The sequence below is a fragment of the Haematobia irritans genome, chromosome 2 (assembly GCF_050003625.1).
Source record: "Haematobia irritans isolate KBUSLIRL chromosome 2, ASM5000362v1, whole genome shotgun sequence".
Classification (NCBI taxonomy): Eukaryota; Metazoa; Arthropoda; class Insecta; order Diptera; family Muscidae; genus Haematobia; species Haematobia irritans.
Window position 1 is genome coordinate 214,070,328 of NC_134398.1, and position 27,957 is coordinate 214,098,284.

Consider the following 27,957-nt stretch of genomic DNA (forward strand, 5'->3'; position numbering starts at 1 on the left):
TAGTTGCGAGTTAAACGTTCGTGGCCCACGATCGGTTAGCGCCTTACCACAAAACGCGTCAAAGTTCTGTCGGAAAAAGGAGAAATATCAAAACTAAGAGAAAAATAAATCAAAAAAGACATTTTTTTCAAAATAAAAAGAAAAAGATAACATTGTAAAGTTTTGTATGTGGTTGTGGGCATATATTTGCTTGTAATATGGAGTGAATGTCTGGTCATTGATGTGTTCATGTGCGTGTGTGTTTGTAGTACTGCATAAAAATACTTTACCAGAAAGAAGCAGTGAGGGGGCCCAGGAATGAATGAATAACAAACTCTATCTATATTGAAGTTGCTGGTCATATATATTTACACATGGTAAGTACAATATTTGTAGTATTTAGAAATATTTTAAGTGCTACTCCACAATATATAATATTCCAATGAAGTTATTCCAAATATATAACATTCGTAGAGTTTGCTTCACTAAATTGGGAAATGTGTTACACATTCTTTTCTTTGCCATGCATTGCGTGATGCATCTTCAACCATCAGTGTTCAACATTTTTCGTCTAACCTTTGTTTATTGGTCTTTCTGCATTTTATTTTAATATTGTTTTCCTCTTTCATATGGTTTCCCAGACACTTTCTTCTGAGGAGACCAGCCCAGACCCAGTTCCCTCTTCCGCTACTCAAAAGTCTTTGAAAACATGTCTACCAATCGAAATGCTATAACACAACCAAATGCTTATAGCTAAAAAGATCATATTCCAAAAAACACAAAAAAAGAAATAATTTTCTAAATTTTTGTAATCTAAGCTAAGTGTACGTGTTATGTCTGACATTAGTTGTAGGTTGGAAATTAGCGCACAAAAAAATACTCGCACAAAAAAATGCATTGCTAAGCAGAGCATAAAGTTTTTAGCCATGCCACTAGTCAGTCATATGAACTCAAGTTCTGTTCTTTTCCGATTTTTTTCTGTTGCCTGTTGTTTTTTATGTTTCTAATTTGCAACTGGAAACTGTGAAATAAGAATTCAAAGGCTATACCATTGTCCATAGCCTTAAAACAACATGTTTTTGTTTTTTTTTTTTTGTATGGCAGATATATGTATTTGGAATGACATCAGTTGATCTGTTGGTGTGACATAGAAACTCTTTCATGAAAGCATTAACCCAGTAGTTTTATCCTCCTCTCGAATATCTACGTTATTAAGATAAACAAATAGAGCAAAAAACATCCAAAGACAACTTTGTTTATTTTGTGTTATTATTTACTACGACTGTGCCTTCTCATCCGCTTTTGATTGACTGACAAACTGAGAGTGAATGTCTGAATGTATTTAGTTCTGTGGATACATATCCAAGTCCGACTATATCTACCATTGCCTACCACCACCAGTCTCATTATTTAATTCATTAAATGATCTTGAGTCCCCAAACAATTTAATTGGAAGCGGACCATAAAAATTTCAATTTACAGACTGTGTATTTTGTGTTGCAAATAATTCTTAGATTTATATTCTTTTTGGTTTTACTTATAAAACCAACAGAATTCTAATGCATAATGCACTTTTTGTGTTATTTACTTTTTTTTTAATTTCTATTGCTGATCTCATCTTTATTTTCATTCATTTACACATCTCCATGGAAGGAAAGAAACACATGTTTTTTTTCTTTGGTGTATGGACCAAATGAACGAACATTTAAGCAATTTGAGTATCATATTCGTTGTTCATTCATTTCAATGAAACAAAACCGACAGGAAACTACATAAAATATGTATTACAAATTACTAATATATTTATATTAGGTTAATCCGAACATTTATGATTCATGGAAATTTGATGCATAATAGGAAGAAAATGCTCTATTTGATTTTTTTGGAATAACAAATCAATGATCAAACAAGTAATCACTCAACATTCGGCTACCCTGATCTAACTATATCCATAACGAGGAACATTTGGGTACCCTGGATTTAATTATATCCATAGGGAATAATCCTCTAGTGATGACACTATATTTGGTTTGAAAATCACAACGAAAGATTTTAGGAGACCTAAAAATCTCAACATGAATTAAGTCCCCTTAGTTGCTCTCCAAACCATTTTAATTAGACGTAAACCATGAATGTATCTCCAATATACTGTACCGCACGTGTAAACTAAGAATGGAAAAGAAATCATGTTACGCAACTTATTTCATCGCCACGTTAAAATTGCTTGCTCACTGAGAATAAATTTTGGACAAATGAAGAGGATTTAATTGCCCAGCAATATATAGCCTCCAAAAAAGTAGTTTGGATCCCAACTTGTGATCTGGAAGGAGTGCATAGTTGGATCATTTCCAGTGAATTTTACATGGGCTTGTCATAGGAGGGAAGTACTTCGTTTTCGGGTCCTTTGCATTGCTTTAGAAGTTGTGCCTTGGAAGTTCATTTGAATGAAGAAATTAAAAAATAATTCCCAGCAAAAAAGCGTCGCCAAAAAAGTAATGAACATTTTCTTTTGGGATCCGGAAGTGGTGCAAAATTGACGCAGAAGCGATGAATTTAACATGGGCTTGTCATAGGACGGAAGTCCTCCATTTCAAAAGCCGTTGCACTGAATTTGCATCACATCTTTAGGTGTGATCCGAATTCAATGTTTTGGATGTAAATTAAAAAAAAATCTGTGATGTTTTGTCAAATAAATAATTTTTTAGAGTTATTTTTATTTAACGCGTTAGAGGCTAGTCTGAAACGTTTGACCTCAAATATTTTCAAAAATTCACAATTTTTCCAGATTCGATTTAGCATTTTTTTCGACAAAATTTAAATAATTTGTACCATTTTATGAATTCTTACTCTGTTTTTAACCTATTTGAAACAAAAAAACTTAAAATTACCCATTAAAAGTATGAAAAAACCAAGTTATAAAAATTTAATTAAAAGAACTTCCTGCGTAGTTAAAATAAAGAACATCATTGGGAATGCATCTTCTGGAAGTGCTTTTAAAGTTGTGCCTTTGGAAGAACTTCCAAATTTTTTTGCAGGAAAAAAAATATAAAAAAACACATTTTTATATGTATTCTAATTATCTTATCAATGTAGGGGTTGAACCATGGTTTGTTGGCACCGTAGCAAAACCCACTCAGCCAGCGGTGCCAACTCTGACGATTTTTCGTCATTTTGACGATTTGTTATGGTAAATTTTGCCTTTGACGATTTGACGACGATTTTAAACAACGTAGTTATGAGTTGACGATTTTTTAAAATGCTCGACACAAGTGTTTCTTTTTAACGTTTTTATGACTATTTGACGATTTTTCAAAGTGATGTAGTTATAAGTTGACGAATTTCATAAGGCGTAATGTAAACAAGCTTTTTTAATCTCAAAATATGACAATTTATGTGTAGCTTGCTCCCAACCGTCTCCAATGTAGAAAGAAATTTCAAAGCAATCAATATAAATAAACCTAAAATGCGGAATTCCTTTGAAACTTAAATATTGCAAGGTATTCTCTTGTCTTGGTTTAGTTAAATTCACTTTATTCGTTACCGATAATAGAAATAATAAAAAGTATACACGAGCCAGTAATAAGGATTTAAATTCGCTTGGAGAATATGACATTTTTCTGTCAAGAATATTTTGTTAAACAATGTAGTACATGTAGTCACAATCAGAAATATTACTTTTAATTAATTAAAAATTTAATTTAATTAATCTTCGTTTAAAAAACTGGAAACTAGATGACTTAATTAGAGGGTTAAACGGAATAATGAATGTTTTTTTAATAAAACTTTTAATTTGTTCCTTTTTCAGCTATTTTATGGGTGACGATTTTTTGACGAATTTTTTGGGACAAATTGACGATTTTGACGAAAAATATTTTAAAAATTGACGATTTTCAGCCCAAAACAGTTGGCGCCACTGCACTCAGCCACAATTCAAATGTTTGTGATATGATCCTAATATGATACTTCTCGAGATGTTCTTTATTAGTATGAGTGAAAAAATAAAGAACACAGGTTCAAATTCTCGTAATTTACAAAAACTCCTCAAAAGAACTGGAAGTGAAAAAGTCAACTGGAACAGGTTAACAGGTTGGCTGATAAGTCCCCGGTCTGACACATAGATGGCGTCGCTAGTATTAAATGCATAATTTTTTATATAGTACCAACCTTCAAATGATTCGTGTCAAAATTTGACTGTAAGTCAATTAGTTTGTGAGATAGAGCGTCTTTTGTGAAGCAGCGTCTTTTGTTATTGTGAAAAAAATGGAAAAAAAGGAATTTCGTGTTTTGATAAAATACTGTTTTCTGAAGGGGAAAAATACGATGGAAGCAAAAACTTGGCTTGATAATGAGTTTCCGGACTCTGCCCCAGGGAAATCAACAATAATTGATTGGTATGCAAAATTCAAGCGTGGTGAAATGAGCACAGAGGACGGTGAACGCAGTGGACGCCCGAAAGAGGTGGTTAACGACGAAAACATCAAATAAATTCACAAAATGATTTTGAATGACCATAAAATAAAGTTGATCGAGATAGCAGAGGCCTTAAAGATATCAAAGGAACGTGTTGGTCATATCATTCATCAATATTTGGATATGCGGAAGCTCTGTGCAAATTGGGTGCCGCGCGAGCTCACATTTGACCAAAAACAACAACGTGTAGATGATTCTGAGCGGTGTTTGCAGCTGTTAACTCGTAATACACCCGAGTTTTTCCGTCGATATGTGACAATGGATGAAACATGGCTCCATCACTACACTCCTGAGTCCAATCGACAGTCGGCTGAGTGGACAGCGACCGATGAACCGTCTCCGAAGCGTGGAAAGACTCAAAAGTCCGCTGTCAAAGTAATGGCCTCTGTTTTTTGGGATGCGCATGGAATAATTTTATCGATTATCTTGAGAAGGGAAAAACCAGCAACAGTAACTATTATATGACGTTATTGGAGCGTTTGAAGGTCGAAATCGCGGCAAACCGGCCCCATATGAAGAAGAAAAAAGTGTTGTTCCACCAAGACAATGCACCGTGCCACAAGTCATTGAGAACGATAGCAAAAATTCATGAATTGGGCTTCGAATTGCTTCCCCACCCACCGTATTCTCCAGATCTGCCCCCCAGCGACTTTTTCTTGTCCTCAGACCTCAAAAGAATGCTCGCAGGGAAAAAATTTGGCTGCAATGAAGAGGTGATCGCTGAAACTGAGTCCTATTTTGAGGCAAAACCGAATGAGTACTACCAAAATGGTATCAAAAAAATGGAAGGTGTCGCTCTTGAAGGGAACTATGTTGAATAATAAAAACTAATTTTGACAAAAAAATGTGTTTTTCTTTGTTAGACCGGGGAGTTATCAGCCAAGCTGTTAAAATAACCGCGGTGTGAAATTTTTATTTTATTTTTATTGTTTTTTTTACTATTTATTTGTGACATTTAATCGTCCAAAATTTAAATTTTTACTTTAAATCGCCAAATACCATATTTTCTAATACTGGTCCAAAGGAACTTCATGGAAAGTGGAGAAGTTGATGGAAGATCTCGGAATGCTCTTAAAAAGAAATGTTTGTGGAACAACTTTCAATTTTTATACTGGGTATTGTAGTATTCTCTATATATTAATTCTATATATTAGGGATGCAAAAAAACCGAAAATCCACTTTTCGACTAAACGACTTTTTGTCAAAAAAAAGTAGAAAAGTGGAACTAGACTTTCAAATCGCTAAATTCGAATAATCTACCCTTGATGCCTACGGAAAATTGAATAACCACTGAACCGGTTCAAGACTAGTCCCTGGTGTGCACGAACCAGTCCCAGTTCAGACTGGATCGGTCATTGTAATGTAGGTTTGTCATTGACCTATAAATTTAACACTTTAGGACACGTCTTGGGACAACTTAGTAGGACTACGCAATACAATCCCTTGGGAACCTGTTTTATTTTGAGCATGCGAATCGCACTAGTAAATGTGTAGATCCAATAAAATTGTAATATAGAGTTTGAAATTGATAAATTATATGAAAATTTATAAATTGCGACAATCTGGAGCACTGGTACCAGCCCTGTGATTGGTTCGTTAGTGACAATTTGCACCATTATCTCGAAGACATTGAATTGGAAAAAACTAAGACATCGTCACGTTAAACAACAACGAACTTAAGACCTCTAACCACTTCATCCATGAATCTTTGGAACGTTTAGGCCGCATTGCATAAACCAAATGGCATTCTCAGAAACACACAATGGTCTGAATAGTCTAAGTGGGCCTAAAATATCGGACTACCACTATAACAAATCTAATCTAATATACTTCTATCAATTAAAAACTTAATTGTATACTTTTTCATCTTCAATTAAAATTGTAATTAAACATATTTTTAACGATTTTTTCTGTGCGTTTAGTTTGTATTCTTGGTTTTGGATGGTCACCCTGCAAATTACCATATTACTTATTTGGTCGCTGTCATTCACAAAAAGTTCCAGCATTCAAACACAAATAATCGAAAAAATAATAAAAAAAATCCAAAACAAAACGTCTTGCCATAGGTTTTGTGTATGTCTCGGACAAATAATGTTTATTTTGTGGTTTTCTTCATATGTTCTAAATGTGGTCCAATCGTCCGGTCTGTGTGAAAGACATTGTCTGTTTATTAGCCAAGCAACCAATAAAGCTGTATGACCGGCAATGCTTTTAATTTAATGTGAGTTTTCAGAACGTCCATGGTTATTTGAAACTCTGCCGCATGGCTCTGGCAGACATAACAATTCCTAAGCATCTCTACACATACCAAGAGAGAGAGAGAGAGGGGTTTCGAAAAACTCAATTATTTCTTTATTATTTGTTAGTAATGGCTTTTTATGCATATTTGTAATCGTGATGTTTACTTTAGAATTAAACAAAATATAAATCATTTAGGATATTACAATGAAATTTGTATTGTATGAGGGAATAGAAATGGGTATATCATGTTTTAGTTCAAATTCGTTACTTCGTTCAAGTGTGGAAACTGATATTTTTTTTTTTTGTATCAAATAGACAGAAATTTGAGAAATGTTGAGAAAAAGCTCTCCAGCCAAAGGAGTTATAAACTTTACAAAACCATTAGAATGTTCACATTCGAAAGAAAGAAACTTCCAAAAATTTAGCCCTTAAAACATTGTCTGGAAAAGGGAAGTTGCGAAGGTTTAAAGATTGTCTATTCCATAAACTATCAACGCGGACAAAAAAAAAAAAAGACGGAGAAGAATATCTTATCTAGAAAAAGGAATTTGGATCTACATTAAGACAGCTTTATAAATTAAAATTTAATTCCAAATTTGTAGGTAAATGGATTCAACTGCTACATGATCATGGTGGTGGAAATGGTTTGGAATTCACGTATGTAATTTTCACAAAAATTTTGACTATGTTATTTCTATTATAAATTGACAAATAAGACCTAAATGAATAAGATCAATACGGAAAACGCTTTAGCCTGCGATGAAACCTGTAACAGCTAAGCTTCTATGCAGGTATATGGTATTTCCTTTTCAATAACTTAATAAAATCAATACCCTCTATCGCCTTGTCCAATAAGCTCGTATGAATTTTTGGAAATATGTAGAAATTAATTTTGACGTAGGTTAGGTTAGGTATAGTGGCAGCCTGATATTTCAGGCTCACTTAGACTATTCAGTCCATTTTGGTACCACAGCGGTGAACTTCTCTCTCATCACTGAGAGCTGCCCGATTCCATGTTTAGATCAATGACGAAGGACTTCTTTTTATAGCCAAGTCCGAACGGCGTTCCAAATTGTTGTGAAACCACTTAAGAAAAGCTTTGAAACACTCAGAAATGTCACCAGCATTACTGAGAGGGGATAATCTACCGCTGTTCGGTCGAAGCAAGGATTTAACCCACGAGGCGGCCCTTTCAATATCTAGGTTAGGTTAGGTGGCAGTTCGATGTGTCAGGCTCACTTAGACTATTCAGTCCATTGCGATACCACAGTGGTGAACTTCTCTCTTATGAGTGCTGCTTGATTCCATGTTAAGCTCAATAACAAGGGACCTCCTTTTTATAGCCAAGTCCGAACGGCGTTCCACATTGCAGTGAAACCACTTAGAGAAGCTTTGAAACTCTCAGAAATGTCACCAGCATTATTGAGGTGGGATAATAATATCAATACACAAAAAATTCACGAAAATTTTTCCAATTAAAGTCTTAATTAAATTAAATTAAAAATTTATTTAATTAACTTTCAATTAATTTTTTAATTGATACTATCATTTCTGTAATTGAAGGCATTTCAATTAAAAAATTAATTGGATCAATTAATTTCGTGATTGGACCAGACAAATTTTTTTTGAGTGTACCCTTCATTGTCTTGTCCAATAAGCTCATATAAAATTTTTAAAATATGTAGAAATTAATGTTGACGTCTGTCTGATAGCAGATTAATTTTTGCCACCATAATAGCTCATTCACAATAGGCTCGAAATTTTGTTATACGCACCACGATAGAATTGGCACAGATACGCCTTTTGTCTGCACGCAGGCCAAGTTCTAAGCTGGACTATATCGGTTCAGGTTTTGATATAGTCCTCATATAAACGGACCCCCTCCCTATTTGGGGCTTTGAGCATCTAGGTACCGCAATTCTAATCCGATTTCTCTGAAATTGAAAAAGAGATATTGTAGGTCCACGCATAGGTGTGCCTAATATGGTGTGTATCGGTCCATGTTTTTTTGGATCGCCACCACGCAGAAAAAAATATTTCCAATTAAAAGTTGATTGATGTTGAAAAATTTTTCAATTAATACATTAAGCTGATTAAGTAAATGATTGAATATTTTCTAAATTTTTAATTAAAACATTAATTGATACAATTAACTTTTTAATCAAACTCGGAAGACTACGTCAGTTCAAAAAAGATATGGAATTTTTTAATTCAAAATTTATTTCAAACAATCAAATTTTTAATCAAACCAAAAGCACAAAGTCATTAAGAAAGTAATTGAAAATAATACGTTTTTAATTAAAAATTTAATTGAGTTTTGATTGAATCAATTAAAAAATTAATGAAATCAATTAATTTTTTAATCAAGTATTTTGTTATGCCCATTTAAAAATGGGATAGATACAATCATATTTGTGATTGAATTCATTTCAACTAAAAAAAATTAATTAATAAACTCGTTTTTTTGTTTACCGAGCGTTACGATGTCAATTGGTTTAAGATTGCAAGACACTGCATACCAATATTGTTATATACTAGCGGTGTTTTTATTCTCGCATTTGTATCAATGTAAAAGATCGCATGGTAATTGGTGTCTTACTCACTGCCACCGACATTTTGTGGGTAAGATTGCAATACGAAAAAGGGCCACCGGTTGCAGTTCTCTGGTGTGTATTGGTCCATGTTTTGGTATTACCCTCTAATAGACAGACCGATCTTCCGGGTAGATTTCTTGGGCGTCCAGAAACCACAATTTGTATCCAAATTGGATAAAATTCGAAAAATAGCGGTGTTTTAGATCCATAAGTAAGTGTGTCGAATAGGGTGTGTGTCATTCCATGTTTTTATATAGCCCCATATAACACGATCTCCTGATTTCACTTCTCGATTTCAAGCTATCCCCGAAATTCGAAGTGCACAGGTATTTTAAGTCCACAAATTGATGTGCTGAATATGGTGTGATTCGGTCCATATTTTGGTATAGCCCAACCAACAACCCCACCCTCCATTTGGGGTCTTGACCATCCAGACACCGCAATTTTTATCCAATTCGCCTGACATTGGAAATACATAAGGTTCTTAGGTCGACAAACTGGTGTGCCGCATATGGTGTGAATCGGTTTATTTTTTGTAAAGACTCCTCATAGAGCGATCTACCGATTTGACTTCTTGAGCTTCTAGAAAACGCAATTTTTATCTGATTTACCAGAAATTCGAAATCTAGAGGTATGTTAGGTCCACAAAGACCTGATTTGAATTTGATTTTTATTGTTCCCTATATTGGTGTTCCCTATATCAATTTAAACAGTTGTCCCGATTTGACTTGGGTCCACAAAAACCAGTGACGACTTTGGTTAACATCGGTTGATATTTTGGTTCTTATAAATCTAAAATATTAAATATAACTTTGGGTAGCGTACCATTTGAATCGATCTGCATGGCATATTATAATATGTGACCAAATCCACCTAAAATTCTATATAATATCATGTCACCCGTTACGACGAACAATTTTTAAAGGAAACTATTATAGGGTGATTTGTTAAGAGCTTGATAACTTTTTTTTTTAAAAAAACGCATAAAATTTGCAAAATCTCATCGGTTCTTTATTTGAAACGTTAGATTGGTCCATGACATTTACTTTTTGAAGATAATTTCATTTAAATGTTGACCGCGGCTGCGTCTTAGGTGGTCCATTCGGAAAGTCCAATTTTGGGCAACTTTTTCGAGCATTTCGGCCGGAATAGCCCGAATTTCTTCGGAAATGTTGTCTTCCAAAGCTGGAATAGTTGCTGGCTTATTTCTGTAGACTTTAGACTTGACGTAGCCCCACAAAAAATAGTCTAAAGGCGTCAAATCGCATGATCTTGGTGGCCAACTTACCGGTCCATTTCTTGAGATGAATTGTTCTCCGAAGTTTTCCCTCAAAATGGCCATAGAATCGCGAGCTGTGTGGCATGTAGCGCCATCTTGTTGAAACCACATGTCAACCAAGTTCAGTTCTTCCATTTTTGGCAACAAAAAGTTTGTTAGCATCGAACGATAGCGATCGCCATTCACCGTAACGTTGCGTCCAACAGCATCTTTGAAAAAATACGGTCCAATGATTCCACCAGCGTACAAACCACACCAAACAGTGCATTTTTCGGGATGCATGGGCAGTTCTTGAACGGCTTCTGGTTGCTCTTCACTCCAAATGCGGCAATTTTGCTTATTTACGTAGCCATTCAACCAGAAATGAGCCTCATCGCTGAACAAAATTTGTCGATAAAAAAGCGGATTTTCTGCCACTGATTTTGGTAATAAAATTCAATGATTTGCAAGCGTTGCTCGTTAGTAAGTCTATTCATGATGAAATGTCAAAGCATACTGAGCATCTTTCTCTTTGACACCATGTCTGAAATCCCACGTGATCTGTCAAATACTAATGCATGAAAATCCTAACCTCAAAAGAATCACCCTTTATATATGATTCATCTCGCCAGTATCCAAGACACTTGAGGCACTCCTCCTCCCCAGCCTTGTGGAGAATTTTTCAGCTGTCCACCATCAATGGATTCCATAAGGTACACAGTACGACGACAGCCTTACATTCTATTACGACATATATCAATAGGGGACTTAATCAGCCCAAACCGTGTCATAGGACGGTCCTCGTGGCGCTTGACCTATCGTAAGCATTCGATACGGTCAACCATGCCACATTATTCGAGGACATGGAGAATACGTCCCTACCGGCAGGAACGAAGCGTTGGGTTCTGAATTATATGTGTGGACGCCAGTCGTACGTGGAATTCAGGAACAAAAAGTCAAAACCCCGTAGAGTTAAACAGGGAGTTTCCCAGTATGGGGTGATATCTCACTATTTAACCTCTACTTGTCCTCGATTCCACCCCCTCCTGACGGCGTCGAGATTATATCATATGCGGACGACTGTACAATCATGGCATCCGGGCCATTGTTGATGACATATGCGATCGTTTAAACGTCTATATTGCTGATCTTACCAATTATTTCACTGCTAGAAATCTGAGGATATTTGCCACCAAATCCTCAGCCACGCTGTTTACTACATGGACGGCGGAAGTGCGTAGGCAGTTGAATGTTGAGAGTCGATGGCGAAATAATTCCGACAGTAAACTACCCCAAGATACTCGGGGTAACATTCGACAGCCTTTTCAGGTCATCTGCCCATGCTACTGCCCTTAGAACTGCGACTGGGTGTCTCCGCAGCACACTCCTGGATCACCTTTATGTGGAGACAAAGATCATCCCTGTGCGAAGACAAAATTACATGTTGTCAAAGCAGTATCTCCTGGATTGTTATCGCAGTAATCATCCAAACCACCATCTCATGGATACACAACCACCACCCAGGAACGTAAGGGTTGATGTACATCATCTAGAGCGCGAGATCCAGCGTTACAAAAGAGAGCCTCTAGATCAAGCAGCGTACCAGGCCGGTTTGAACAGGATACTGTAGCTGAAGCGGTGAGAAGATACAAGGTTAATCCTATTCTCGGAGTCCGTCCACCGCCCATAGCAACGGAGGAAAGAGACCTCCCACGGCAGACTAGCCCAATTAAGATCAGGCAAGTGCAGCCGCCTCAATTCCTACTTATCAGTGATTGATAGCAGCGTACACACAAAAAAATTTCACGAAAATTTTTCCAATTAAAATTTTAATTGAGTTTTAAAAAATATTCAATTAAAAATTTAATTGATTCAACAAATTTTGACGGGGGTATAATAAGTTTGTCATTCCGTTTGTAACACATCGAAATATCGATTTCCGACTATATAAAGTATATATATACCTGATCAGGGAGAAATTCTAAGACGATATAACTATGTCCGTCTGTCTGTTGTAATCACGTTACAGTCTTCAATAATGAAGCAATCGTGCTGAAATTTTGCACAAACTCGTCTATTGTTTTCAGGCAGGGCAAGTTCGAAGATGGGCTATATCCGTCCAGGTTTTGATATAGTCCCCATATAAACCGACCTCCCGATTTTGGGTCTTGGGTTTATAGAAATCGTAGTTTTTATCCAATTTGCCTGAAATTTGAAATCCAGAGGTATTTTATGACCATAAAGAGGTGTGCCAAAAATTGTGTGTATCGGTCCATGTTTTGGTATAGCCCCCATATAGGCCGATCTCCCGATTTTACTTCTTGGGCTTATAGAAACCGCAGTTTTTATTCAATTTACCTGAAATTGGAAATCTAAAGGTATTGTAGGACCACAAATACGTGTGCTAAAAGTTGTGAGTATCGGTCCATATTTTGGTATAGCCCCGATATAGACCGATCTCCCGATTTTACTTCTTGGGCTTATAGAAACCGCAGTTTTTATTCAATTTACCTGAAATTGGAAATCTATAGGTATTGTAGGGCCACAAATACGTGTGCCAAAAATTTTGAGTATCGGTCCATATTTTGGTATGGTCCCCATATAAAACGACCTCCCGATTTGGGGTCTTGGGCTTATAGAAACCGTAGTTTTTATCCAATCTGTCTGAAATTGGAAATCTAGAGGTATTTTAGGACCATAAAGAGGTGTGCCGAAAAAGGTGAGTATCGGTCCAAATTTTGGTATAGCCCCCATATAGACCGATTTCCCGATTTTACTTCTTGGGCTTCTAGAATCCGAAGTTTTTATCCTATTTGCCTGAAATTGGAAATCTAGAGGTATTTTCGGGTCATAAAGAGGTGTGCCGAAAACGGTGAGTATCGGTCCATATTTTAGTATAGCCCCCATAAGAACGATCTCCCGATTTAACTCCTTGGGTTTCTAGAAACCGTAGTTTTTATCTGATTTGCCTGAAATTGTAAATATTCTGGTATTTTAGGCTCACAAAAACGTGTATCGGATTAAGTTTTTATCGGTACATTTGGTAATGCCTCCATATAGACCGACTTCACTTCTTGAGAGTGTAGAAGGCGCACTGATCATGAAAATTGCTTGAAACTCAATGTAAAATTTCCAGACGTTATTTTCTAATTTTCTTTCACACTTACAAGAGATGTTAATGATTCCTCTAAAACTCAAACAAAAATGGTTCTTATAAATCCAGAATCGGATATAGTCCTCATAGGTGAAATCTTTAAATTTATCTTCGGGAAGTGTCCTCAAGTCCTCAAGCCCTCCTGAAATTTCAAAGGAAACCCTAATATTTGGTTCATGGTGGTGGGTATTTAAGATTCGGCCCGGCCGAACTTAGTGATGTATATACTTGTTAATTGATACTATCATTTCTGTAATTGAAGACATTTCAATTAAAAATTAATTGGATCAATTAATTTCGTGATTGAATCAGAAAAAAAAATTTGTGGTTAGCTGACGTATGTCCAATTTGCAACCAAGGGCCACACGACACGCGTCATATTTTCTCTTGCCCTGCTAAATCAACCCGACTTACCACCAGATCACTCTGGAAGCACCCCACCTTAGTCGCAGAGTTCCTCGATCTGGCCACAAGCTGAAGTACCAGAGCGTTGACATAAAAATGGATGAAATCACAATAAACTGTTACAAACAACAACATATATGATTCATGGTAGTGGGTATTTAAGAATCGTCTCAGGCCAACTTAAAGACGTTCGGCTGGGATATAGTTAGTTAAAGTGGATTTTGGATATGTAATGTTAATGATGGTAAAGATTTGATTTACTCAATTTACAAAATAAAATAAAACATCGATTTTCTTGAATGCTATAAAAAATCGGCGTCTATCTCTCGAATAATGCTGACAAAGAGGCGATTTTTTATATCTCTGTGAGTAAGGAGTAAAGGGTATAAGCCTACGAGGCATCAGTTTCTCATTAGGAGCGAACAACAAGGAATTAAATTTAAAAATAAATATTCCTGAAGTTTCGATTTGAGTTTAAAGGAAACCGCCCTTTTGTTTATTTATTTTTTAATCTTTCTAGCCATTAGTAACACTTCCATTTTTTCCGTACAGAGTTTTTTTATTTTATTTTATTTATTTTTTTTTTTTAAGACTCTACAGTTTATTCATTAACATATTCACTTCATAGACCAAAATAAATATATACAGTGAGAGATAAATAGAATATACATACACACACGAACAAATTCCACAATGTCAATATTTACCAAATAAATGAGATAAAAACACTCTTCAAAATTTCATGGCTTTATTCCATATTCATGATATTTCGTTGTTTGAACTATAACCAAGTATGCCAAGACAATTTTCACAATTAGTTAATAAAAACAACATAATAGGATGAGCTCATTTTCATTGTTTAATAACAAATCCAAAAGAATGCAACCCACATGCATAGCCAGGCGTCATGAGGAGGAAGGACGGCGATGCTAGTTACAAAAAGATAGTGCAAGTGCATCTGGTACTACTATCACATTAGTATTCTATGCTGTATAATTTTAATGAAATGATTTGAAGACGTATCAAAAATCATTCTAGTGAATGAACTCCTTATCAAAAATTTCCAAAATTAGAAAGATTTATATCAGTTGGTCAATTATATTTAAATAAGGGAAAATAGAAAATGGGTCAGATGTCAGTGTGTAAAAGGGTCAGTTTGCAAAAGATTTTTTAAAATTATATATAAATATTCTATATATACTCGTGTAAATCCTCTATATCTTAAGAGTTTCCCATAATTTATTGACATTTTCTTCTCAAATATCCCAAAAGTAACAAAACATCAACAATGTCCGATTCATATTTTGTTTTAAGATGCTGATAAGGATTTTGTTTTTAATTTCGAATATGTCCATATAATTGAGTCCATATGTCTTGGTATGAGTTTAACTGATAAAACCAAAAAAAGAAAAAATATTTAAATCAAAACTATAAGACTGTCTTAAGACAAAACTCTTTTTATCGCTTTTTCCCTCCATGCATGTTTCAGTTATGTGAGCGCACACTGTATGCGTGTGTCACACTACCACAGCACACAGCTTACAATTATCATGTATGGTGTTCAGGGGATTTTCGAAATTATATTCTCAGTCTGAAAGAGTTTGTAGTCGGGTTCGGTTCGTTACGGATAAATAAGCTAAGTAGGACATAGCGAACGGATTAAACGACGGAGTGTTCTATATACAATCACAAAAATCTGGATATACATTAGTTACTACCGGTACTACTATTACACAGAGATCCTATATATGTACATATATAGTTTTTTTTTTTGGGATTAAAAATATTTTTTTTTTATGTTTCATAAACTACAAAAAATGTGATTACAAAAAAAAAGCACTTATATGTTACTGTGTGTTCTTCAAAAGATTTAAATTCTGAAAGTAAATGAAAAGGAAATGAAACTAGAAACTAAAAATATGAAACTGATAAGAAAGGTTTTCTAACATCATACTTTCTTTCTAGCTTGAGAAATGGCGGAAATTAAAACAAGCAATGTGGAATGTTAATAGAAGTTTAAAAAAATGTAACATAAAAATGAGAAAATCAAACGCAAAAAAGCTCTTAGCAGTTACTAAATTTCTAACCTACAATATGAAGGATAATACAACGATATACCTATATTATTATGTGATCATGAAAAATATACAATGAATATAATAAGCAGGGACGAAGATCCCAAAATCCCGACTTTTATAAATTAACATTTGAGGCTTGATTTTGCACCCACTGAAGAAAAAAAACATTAGATACACTACCAATTATAATTTGATTTTTTACGTTGTCTCCTCGATTCAGGAATACTCCAAATTTTGAACCCGTGACAGTGTTGCCAGTATTTTTCTGGCTCTTGACCCCAAATTATGAAGTTTTCGTCCCCAAAAATTTAGTTAAACTTAAATTCCTCACAAAAATTCCCAATTCGATTTCGACAATTTTTTTGTTGAAAAAAAACAAAAGGTTCTTCTGTAAAAAATTAGTAAAAATTTAAAAATTAAAATTTTGTAAAAACCAGCAAGCTTCAATAAGATCAAGATTTCGAACCACAACACGAAGAGACGAGTGATCGTCTTCCAAACGCTGGAGATATAAAAAGGGAGTTCGGGCGCCTTGTATTTATGAAAGATAATTTATTTCACGATGCCAAAGTTGGTCGAGTTCTACCAGAAATTATAGATTTTTTATTGTTTGATAGATTGGCAGAATTTTGGATGTTTTGGAAGATTTAGGCTTCTGACAAAATTGTCTATATAGAAATAAAATCTTGATAAAATGTTCTATATAGAAATAAAATTTTGAGAAAATTTCCTCTACAGAAAATAATTGAGAAAATTTTTCTATAGAAATACATTTTTGAAAAAATTTTAGCATGTAGCTGCGTTAAGCTTTAACTGTAAGTTAGCTGAAAGAAAAATGAAAATATCTTCTCTCTGGTTAACTTCAACTGAAACAAGTATATACGGCCGTAAGTTCGGCCAGGCCGAATCTTAAATACCCACCACCATGAATCAAATATTAGGGTTTCCTTTGAAATTTCAGGGGGATTTGAGGACAAATCAAGCAGAGCAGTTCAACCAATACACTTCCCGGAGATAAATTTAAAGATTTTACCTATGAAGACTATATCAGATTCTGGATTTGTAAGAACCATTTTTGTTTTAGAGGAATCATTAACATCTCTTGTAGGTGTGCAAGAAAATTATAAAATAACGTCTTTAAATCTTTAGATTTTCAACCGAGAAGTAAAATCTGGAAATTTTACTTTGAGTTTCAAGGAATTTTCATGATCGGTGCGCCTTCTATACCCTCAAGAAGTGAAATTTCAGGCAAATCGGATAAAAATTAAGGTGTCTAGAAACCCAAGGAGTTAAACCGGGAAATCGTTCTTATGGGGGCTATACTAAAACACTGACCGATACTCACCATTTTCGGCGTATCTCTTTATGATCCAAAAATAATTCTAGATTTCGAATTTTATACAAATTGGATAAAAACTACGGTTTTTATAATCCCAAGAAATAAAATCCGGAGATCGGTCATTATTGGGGATATACCAAAACATGAACCAATACACGCTCTTTTCGGCACACCTCTTTATTGTCGTAAAATACTTCGTAAAATACTTCTAGATTCAGGCAAATTGAATAAAAACTACAGTTTCTATAAGTCCAAGAAGTAAAATCTGGAAATCGGTCTATATGGGGGCTATACCAAAACATGGACCGATACTCACCATTTTCGGCACGCCTATTTATGGTCCTAAAATACCTCTAGATTTCCAATTTCAGGCAAATTGGATAAAAACTACGGTTTCTATAAGCCCAAGACCCCAAATCGGGAGGTCGGTTTATATGGGGCCATACCAAAACATTGACCGATGCTCACCCTTTTTGGCACACCTCTTTATGGTTCTAAAATACCTCTAGATTTCCAATTTCTGGTATATTGAATAAAAACTGCGGATCTAGAAGTCCAAGAAATAAAATCGGGAGATCGGTCTATATGGGGGCTATACCAAAACATGGACCGATACTCACCATTTTTGGCACACCTCTTTATGGTCATAAAATACCTCTAGATTTAAAATTTCAGGCAAATTGGATAAAATCTACGATTTCTATAAGCCCAAGACCCCAAATCGGGAGGTCGGTTTATATTGGGACTATATCAAAACCTGGACCGATATAGCCCGTATTCGAACTTGACCTGCTTGCAGACAAAAGACGAGCTTGTGCAAAATTTCATCATGATTGCTTCATTATTGAAGACTGTAGCGTGATTACAACAGACAGACAGACGGACATGGTTATATCGTCTTAGAATTTCTCCCTGATCAAGAATATATATACTTTATATAGTCGGAAATCGATATTTCGATGTGTTACAAACGGAATGACAAACTTATTATACCCCCGTCACCATTCTATGGTGGTGGGTATAAAAATTTCAGCAGTTAAGTTCTTAACTGGCATATGGAATATACCAAGGGAAGGTGACAGATATGTCCATAGTACGGTTTAAAAGTTCGCTAGCTAACGTGTAACTAACGGAGCTTCATGAAAATGGGGGTTAGTCTTTCGAGTTTGATTAAGAAGTTAATTTCATCAATTATTTTTTTATTAAAAATTCTAAAATTTTCAATCTTTGACTAAATTGCTTCTATCTTGATTAAAAAGTTAATTGTATTAATTAATTTATTAATTGAAAAAAAAAGTCAACTTCAATCGACTTTTTAATTGGATGATAGTATTTTTGTGTAATGCTATGTTCCCACTGGACTAGGTTTCCCTCATTCATTTTTCCAAAAAGTTTGACAGTTGCCATGGAAACTAGAAATTCCCATTTATTCTAAACTCAAATATATGCAACGTTTGTTCAAATAAATACCGCAAAGGAAATAAAAATTAAACTTATTTTCATATCGCTATGTTCATCAAAGCCTTTGTTTATTTGTTTATGAAATTTAATTTAATAATTTGGTATTTATTTTGAAAAGAGTATGTTCAGTCAGAGCATATTCCAATTAAGGATGGTTTACATAATAAAATTGACGTGTTTTTGAGGAAAACTTGTCGTTTGAACTTGATTTTTTGTCTGGGGAAAACGACTCGTTTTGAAATGTTTATAAAGGCGAAATATTTCAAACTCCAAAACATGCTTGGTGAGAACGCCGTATAAGGATTATAATGACGAAGGAAAACTTTTCGATTTAAGTCAGCTATTGTAATCCCGACTTTCGACGTCTTGATGAGTTGTCAACAAAAAAAGATTCACCTACCAATTCAAAGTAGATTTTTTTCGTAAAAGATCGATTATTGGATTTTGGTCACTGTCAAAAGACCATTACCCAATTTTGACCAATATAAAGTGTGGAATCATAATTTATTGGCCGATTTTGAAGATTGGAAAATCCGGAACAGAGAAATCAGGATGATGCAGACTATACCATTTGTATTTATATTGCGATTTCCTCTATATTTATATGAATATTTAAAGGGGATTTTTGGGACTACAAAGGTGGCCTTTAATTTCCGAAATGCTTCATAAGGATGATTCTGAATTATCGAAATATTTAATTAATATATTCAAATATCGTATGATTTGTTAAAATTTGTTTAAGTTTTTACTGAAAAAAAAACTTGTATCTTTGTTGACTTTAACTTTTGGCTAAATGGTGAAATGATGTGGCAATTTCACACCTTTAAATCAATGTTACTTAGTTATCTTAAGGCCGGTTCGGTTTTCGAGTTGTAAATCACATTTTTTCGCGATTACTTTTTCTAAAATAATTAAAAATATATATGAAAACAAACATATTCCTATAAAATCTCGATGAAATCTCGACGAAGAAAAATGTGCGCATCAATGGAGTTAAATTGTCTGCTTTAAATTAAGCTGTTTTAATTAAGTAACTGCGAAATTTTCAGCGCGAAAACTTTTCAATAGCAAATTCCAATTTTTATGGTGATCGACTATTTTCCACGACGTTCACTATAAACCTTTTTTTTAAAAATTTGCTTTTAACATGGAGCACAATTTTGTTAGTTGAAACAGCAGACAAATCTGCTTAACTAATAAATTATTATTATTTTTTTTTTGTAAAATAAGAGCTGTAACTGTTTTATAAAAAACACAAGGATTTTTTTCCCGCCGCTTTTCTCCACTAGAGGCGCTGGTTTATAAGTTAAAGAAACCATTTGAAGAAGTCTTTAAATACTACACCGCTAAAAAACATCATACTTTCTAGTTAAAAAAAATAGTGTTCCGCCGGAACTAAGACCCAGGAGGATATCTCTCCTTGTAAATGTTCACGACTGCGGATATAATATTTTAATGAGTGTGTTTAGTATAACGCCAAATGATCATCACTTTGTGTATAATATCCTCATGAGTCCATTCTTGTTTACTCTCAGATGTGGAGCCTCTCTCTTGTTAATGCTGTAGTGAAGATTGATCCACATTTCTTGAAGGTTTGCTTAGCTAAAATATGGAGATTTTTTTAAGGTTAGATTATGTTTACCTCATGAGGCGGATCCATTGGACTAATTACTAATTAAGTTCTAAAGCCAGCGATCACATTGCACTGTATGTTATATTACCACGGCGTTGTGTTTGTCTCTTGAGTCCACGCAGTCGCATAGTTTATCACTAATCGTCCAATTGTCTTATGAGTACTCATCTGGGCTTGTATTCAAATTCTGGATTTGGTCCATCTTGCTGCTGCAAGTAGCAGTGGCATATACTTGAGGTAGTTTATAGTCGATCTGACGGTGACGCCATAGACGCTGCCTTGTTAAAATTTGGCTAATTCTAAGTGGATTGATAATGTATTTTGCCCTAGACTAGTAAACATTTTGAAGTTGTCTATCCTTTTTTCTATATTTATTCGGATGAGGGCGTTTCTCATGATTCATTCGGATATGTTAGTGTGAACATCTTTTCCCCTAAAAACATCATCATAAATCTCAAGAAAAACTTCATTAGAATATTATATGGAAAACAAAATGAATTAAATATTTAAACAAAAACTTAACTAAAGTCATAATTTACAGATTCTTGACTAGAGTTTGGAGCTACAGAGGAGAGCTAACACATATATCACAAATATTTAAGTGAGTATATTAAATTAATTCTATCATTGTTGTCTATTCACTTTTCTCTACTCTCTCTCTCTCTCTCTCTCTATTACAGGTGATTTCACAAAAGATGTTTTAGAAATACGAAAACAGCGTTGTCGTGCTCAAGAAAAGAAGGAAGTATCCAAACAGTAGAAGTTCATTCATACTGCTGCCTTTGTTATTTCCTTCCATACAAATTAAACTTATCTTGGACGTCGTTGTTGAGCCGCTGTTGTTCTTGTGAATGCCGACTTTGAAACAAAAGTAGAGCGCGCTTCGTTTACTTTATGTATGCGTGTGCGTATGTGAATGATTACGACCGGAAATTTATGAACTAAGAAAGGCCCACAAAGACATCCAGGCAGGCAGGCAGGCTAGCAATCACCATCAGCTTGGTGTAGTATATACGTCCACCACACATAAACGAGTACAATCTGGTACATTAATCTTACAAGAAGCTCGGCAAAAGACATCACACGAAGCAGCAAAATATTCAACCAGCAAAAATAGCTTAATAACGAAATGACGAAATTATGGTGGGGCGGCAGCGCTCATAGCGGTGGCCGCTTCACTCTTATCAACCGAACCATTATACTTGCCATAGTATTTTCTCTAAGCATTTTCATTTCTATCGATTCTACGTGGGGTCAACATGCAGGACGTCGTGATAGACCACGTAATACACCTAGGCAATATATTAAAACTCATCCCTGCGAAAGATCATCATGTTATCCGGCCACAGGAAATTTGCTTATAGGCAGAGAATCACGTTTGACTGCTACTTCGACCTGTGGTCTCAATTCCCCTGAACGTTTTTGTATTCTCTCACATTTGCAGGACAAGAAATGTTTCCTTTGTGATACACGTGAAGAGACTCGCAATGATCCATACAAAAATCATCGCATTGGACAAATTATTTATAAAACTAAGCCGGGAACTAACATACCCACGTGGTGGCAATCTGAGAATGGTCGTGAACATGTTTCCATACAATTGGATTTGGAAGCAGAATTCCATTTCACCCATTTAATTATGTCATTTACGACTTTCCGTCCTGCTGCCATGTACATAGAGAGGTCATTTGATTTTGGTAAAGAGTGGCATGTGTATCGTTACTTTGCCTACGATTGTGCCGATTCATTCCCTGGTGTGGCCACTGTATTGCGTAATATCACCGATGTGGTGTGTACCTCACGTTATTCCAATGTGGAACCTTCACGTAATGGTGAAGTAATTTTCCGTGTTCTGCCACCCAATATCAACGTTTCAGATCCCTATGCTCCTCATGTACAGAATATGTTGAAGGTGACCAATCTTCGTGTGGTCTTTAAAAAACTTCATAAATTGGGTGATAATTTATTGGATAATCGTTTGGAGAATGAGGAAAAATATTACTACGGTATCAATAATATGGTTGTACGTGGATCCTGTTCTTGTTATGGTCATGCCTCGCAGTGTTTGCCCCTTGATGGTTCTGATACCAGTGAACCCGACATGGTGCATGGACGTTGTCAGTGTACGCACAATACAAAGGGCTTGAATTGTGAGACATGTGAAGATTTCTTCAATGACTTCCCCTGGAAACCTGCCTTTGGAAAACAGACAAATGCTTGTAAGAAATGTGAATGTAACGACCATGCTGTCAGTTGCCACTTCGATGAAGAGGTATTCGAACAATCTGGCCGCGTTTCGGGTGGTGTCTGTGACAATTGTATGCACAACACCCAGGGGCAACATTGTGAAGAATGTATGCCTTTCTTCTATCGTGATCCCAATGAGGACATCCGTAGCCCCTATGTGTGTAAGCCTTGCGAATGCGATGCCATTGGATCCTTGGATGAAGGTATTTGTGACTCTCCCGATCCCGATTCACCTGAAGTCGAAGCTGGTTCTTGCCACTGCAAGACAAATGTAAAGGGACGACGTTGCGACCTTTGCAAAGATGGCTATTGGAATCTGGTTCCTGAAAACCCCGATGGCTGTGAAAAATGCAGTTGCAATATTTTGGGAACGATCGATAATTCTGGATGTGATATGCTCACGGGAGAATGTACTTGCAAACGTTTGGTCACCGGTAAAGACTGTAATCAATGTGCTTCGCAAACATATGGCTTGTCTGAGTCCGAGGATGGTTGCACCCCATGTGACTGTGATGCTGGTGGATCTTACGACAATTTCTGTGATGTCATAACTGGGCAATGTCGTTGCCGCCCCCATATGACTGGACGTAGATGCGCCCAACCCAAACAAAACTATTACATACCCCAATTGCACATAACCCACGAAGCGGAGACCCCTGAAGTCTGCATTACTTACACGAACAATGGAAATTGTACCACAGTACCGTTCCAACCTCACCCAGAGCGTTTACCCGAATGGACAGGCATTGGTTTCATACGTGTTCCAGCAAATTCGGAATTGACAATCACTGTTGATGATATTCCTCGTTCCATGCCCTATGATGTGGTTATACGCTACCAATCGACTTCTCGGGGTGATTGGGAAGATGCTTTCATAACTCTGATACGTCCCGATGAGGTTGATCCTGAGGGTGATTGTGCCGATGCTGTGCCACCAGGCTCCAGTGTTTATGAATCGAGAGTGCCTTTTGTTTTGCCCGAACGTGAACGCCAGGTTATTGCATTGCGCGAAGTATGTTTGGAGGCAGGAAAAACGTATAAATTCAAAATCCACTTTGAGAGACGTCGTCACAATGAGGATAATCCCACCTCAACCATTCTTATTGATTCGTTGACCTTAATACCTCGCATAGAGTTAACTAGCGTCTTCCGTGGTTCACCCATTGCAGACTCAAGACGCCAAGAATACTATCAGTTGGGCTGTAATCAATCGCTCTATGACATTCGTTACAGTGGCTTCGCAGATCAGCGTTGCAAGGAATTGGAAGACTATGTGAGCACTGTAATCTATGATGGAGCCAGTATGTGTAACTGCAATCCCACTGGTTCTTTGAGTAAGGAATGCGATGCTCATGGTGGCTACTGTCAGTGTAAACCCAATGTCGTGGGCAGACAGTGCGATCAATGTGCTCCCGGTACCTATGGCTTTGGGCCGGAAGGTTGTAAGGCTTGCGATTGTAACAGCATAGGGTCGAAGGATAATAACTGCGATGTTTTGACGGGCCAGTGTTCTTGCCACCCCAATACCTATGGACGAGAATGCGATCAGTGTCAACCTGGTTTCTGGAATTTCCCCAATTGTCAAGCTTGCGAATGTAATGGTCATGCCCAACAGTGTGATGCCCGAACGGGTCAATGTTTGAATTGTGCCGATGCTACAACTGGATATGCTTGTGATGCTTGTTTAGATGGCTACTATGGTAATCCCTTCTTGGGTAGTGAAATTGGATGTCGCGCCTGTCGCTGTCCTGACACAATTGCCAGTGGCAATGCCCATGCCGATGGATGTTCCCTGGATGTACGCAACAATAACATGATTTGCCATTGCCAGGATGGCTATGATGGACCTCGGTGCGACATTTGTGCCGACAATTACTTTGGTGATGCAGAAACACCTGGCGGATCTTGTGAGAAATGCGATTGCGGCAATAACATTGACATTTACGACACTGGAAATTGCGATCGACGCACAGGCAAATGTCTAAAGTGTTTGTACGACACGACTGGAGACCATTGTGAACATTGCCGGGATGGCTTCTACGGGGATGCCCTAAAACAGAATTGCGTAGCCTGCGACTGTGATTTCCTCGGCACCAACAACACCATACAGTTCTGTGACCGTGTTAGTGGCCAATGTCCTTGTTTACCCAATGTTGTGGGTGTACGTTGTGACGAGTGTGCCGTTAATCATTGGAAAATTGCATCCGGCGAAGGTTGCGAGGCTTGTGAATGTGATCCCATTGGTTCTCTGTCGGAGCAATGTAACCGTTATGATGGCCAATGCGAGTGCAAGCCAGGATTTGGAGGACGAGCCTGTAATCAATGTCAGGCCAACTACTTTGGTAATCCCAACAAAGAGTGTCATCGATGTGATTGTGATCCCTATGGATCAGCCGATTTCCAATGTGACCGTGAGACTGGACAGTGTGTGTGTCATGAGGGCATTGGAGGAGATAAATGTAACGAGTGTGCTCGCGGCTATATTGGCGAATCGCCTCACTGCATGCCATGTGGGGAATGTTTCAACAACTGGGACTTGATTTTGAAGGAATTGGAAGAGGCAACAGCTCAAGCTATTAAACGAGCCAGTGACATTAAATTGATTGGTGCCACTGGGGCCTATACTTCGGAGTTCAACACATTGGATAATAAACTCCAACATATCCGTGACTTGCTACAGAATACATCGGTAAGCTTAAAGGACATCGATAGTCTTGATAAGGAGGTGGAAGAAATGAAATCGAAATTAAGCAATGCCCATCGGAAACTTATGGATACGGAAAACAACTTGGAAGACATATATTCTGCCTTGAGTTTGTCAGCTGTTGAAGTAGAAGCCCTGCAAAACCAATCGGCCTTAGTTAAAAAACTTTCCAAGGAGTTGAAGGAGCATGGTATACAACTGCAAGAATCGAACATCGAAGGTGCCCTCAATTTGACACGTAATGCTTATGAGCGTGTGAATAATTTGTCAGCCATTAAAAATCAAGCTGAAGATTTCGCCTCCAATACAGATCGTAATTGCAAGCGTGTGGAAACATTAGCCCAAAAAATGAAGGATGAATCTTCAGCGGTTTTGGCCAACGACGAGCTCATCGACCAATATCGTACAGAATTGTCCACTCTTACCGCCATGATTCCCGAATTAAACAATGATGTCTGTGACCGTATGGGAGATCCTTGCGATAATATTTGCGGTGGAGCTGGTTGTGGTACCTGTGGTGGTTTGTCTTGCGAACGTGGAGCTCTCACGCGTACCGAAAAAGCTCTCAAAGTTGCCAAGGATACTGAAATGGAAATCAAAGAGAAAAAGGATCAAGCCGATCAAACCATTCGCTCACTGTTCCAAGCCAAGGTTAATGCCTCTGAGGCCTATCAAAAATCCAAGAGTGCTCATGAGGATGCCGAACGTTACCTCAATGGTACTGCTCTCAATATTAAACGCGGTGAAATGATGATAGAAAGCTTACAGGAATTCATGGCCAACGAAACGGCATTACCCAGTGAGGCCAAGGAATTGGCTCAGCAAACATTAACCTTGGACTTGACTCTAGATCCGAATGAAATTCAAACTCTAGGTGGTAAAATTAACGACGCTGTGTCTTCTCTCAAAAATGTGGAGGCCATTATTTACAACACCCGCGAAGATTTGGAACGTGTCAATGAATTGCAATCCATTGCCAATAACACCAAGGAATTGGCCAATAATATTCTTAAGACTGCAAATACTGTTGTGGAAAATCTTAATGATGCAGATATTGCCCAGAACAAGGCTAGCGAGGCCATAGCACAAGCTAAAAGCAATATTGAATTGGCTGCTCAAGATTTAGACCAAATTGATAATGAAACTGGCGAAGCAGAAGCTCCTGCAAATGCCACTGTTCAACATGTGGAAGAATTGGCCAAAAAAGTTAGCCGTCTACAAAAGAATATTCTCAAAAATGAGCTAGATGCCAAAGATGTGAAAAATGAGGCCGATAAAGTAAAGGAGTCGGCGAAAAATGCCCGAGCCGATGCTCAAAAATTGCAATATTCCTCAACGGCGGCCAATCAAACACTCACAGATAGGGCGTCACGTTCGGAGAATGCTCGCGAAAGAGCAAAGAAATTACTCAATCGGGCCTCCAAACTCACAGTGGAGACCAAGGAACAATTGCGTGAGTTGAAACTCATGCAAGATTCGTACAAAGAAAAGAATGACAAATTGGAAAAACTGAAAATCGATCTGTTGCCATTACAAGACGAACTGACACACCATTTCAATAACATTAAAGCCAATGCTGTACGCTATATTCAGTGTTAGAAATGTGAAATTTCTATTCGAACAAATGTTACCTACTTAAGTATGTTTTTAATTTTTTGGAAACGAACAAAACAAAAATCCCAAAACATTTCTAGCAGCATTTAGTTTTTTTTTTTTGTATTAAATTTATCTCTGCCATTTCACAATTGAGAAAAATTCACATAACAAAGTAACAAAGCCATATCGAAGAAACTAAATAATAATAATAATAATAGTTTTTTTCTCATATTTTTTGCAAAACCTTCAATTTTTCCTGTTAAAACGATTTTGCTCGTTTTTAATGTATTTTTTTAAGTGTAATTTTTTTTTTTTTTTTGAAATAAACCAATGTTATAATAGAATTTTTCTATTTAAGACCCGCCATAGTATAATTGAAAAAGTATCTTTTGTAACAAATCAAATATCCTTTTTTACTCAATTGAATTTTGTTTTTTGTTTTTTTTATTTCTAAGAATTTTGTATTTTGAGACCCATTAAAATATTTTCCTACAAATGAATCCACCGCATGTGCCTTATGTTAATTATTTGTTTTGTTTTTATTTCTCTCCGCCGACCTTTAGCCATAATTTAAATATATTCGAATATGAAATAAAAAAATTGTCGTGTCATCTTTTTTTATGTATAATTAATTCATTTTATTTTATATTTTTTCACATAATATTTAGAAATAAACGAACATACATACAATATATGTGTTGTGTAATAATAAATAAATAAAAAAATATCAATAAATTTGTATTGGTTGTTTTCCTGAATGTTTAAAACAATTCTTTCGTCTCCACAGTATTGCCAAAT

At 36.3% G+C, this 27,957-nt stretch overlaps 2 protein-coding genes across 4 annotated transcripts in view; both read left to right on the forward strand.

The window, feature by feature from the left end:
* On the forward strand, window positions 1–27,894 carry LanB1 (laminin subunit beta-1). Of its 2 annotated transcripts, none has more exons than XM_075297384.1 (3): window positions 1–356; window positions 21,154–21,213; window positions 21,293–27,894. In XM_075297384.1, exon 3 carries the CDS (start codon window positions 21,742–21,744, stop codon window positions 27,160–27,162), a length of 5,421 nt encoding a protein of 1,806 aa, XP_075153499.1. In that variant the 5' UTR covers window positions 1–356; window positions 21,154–21,213; window positions 21,293–21,741; the 3' UTR covers window positions 27,163–27,894. The 2 variants fall into 2 exon arrangements, with proteins under 2 accessions (XP_075153499.1, XP_075153500.1); XM_075297385.1 differs by lacking the exon at window positions 1–356 and adding an exon at window positions 15,701–15,821.
* LOC142227063 (uncharacterized) overlaps window positions 1–27,957 on the forward strand; it is a 41,687-nt gene that overhangs the window by 7,009 nt on the left and 6,721 nt on the right. The window lies entirely within an intron of this gene.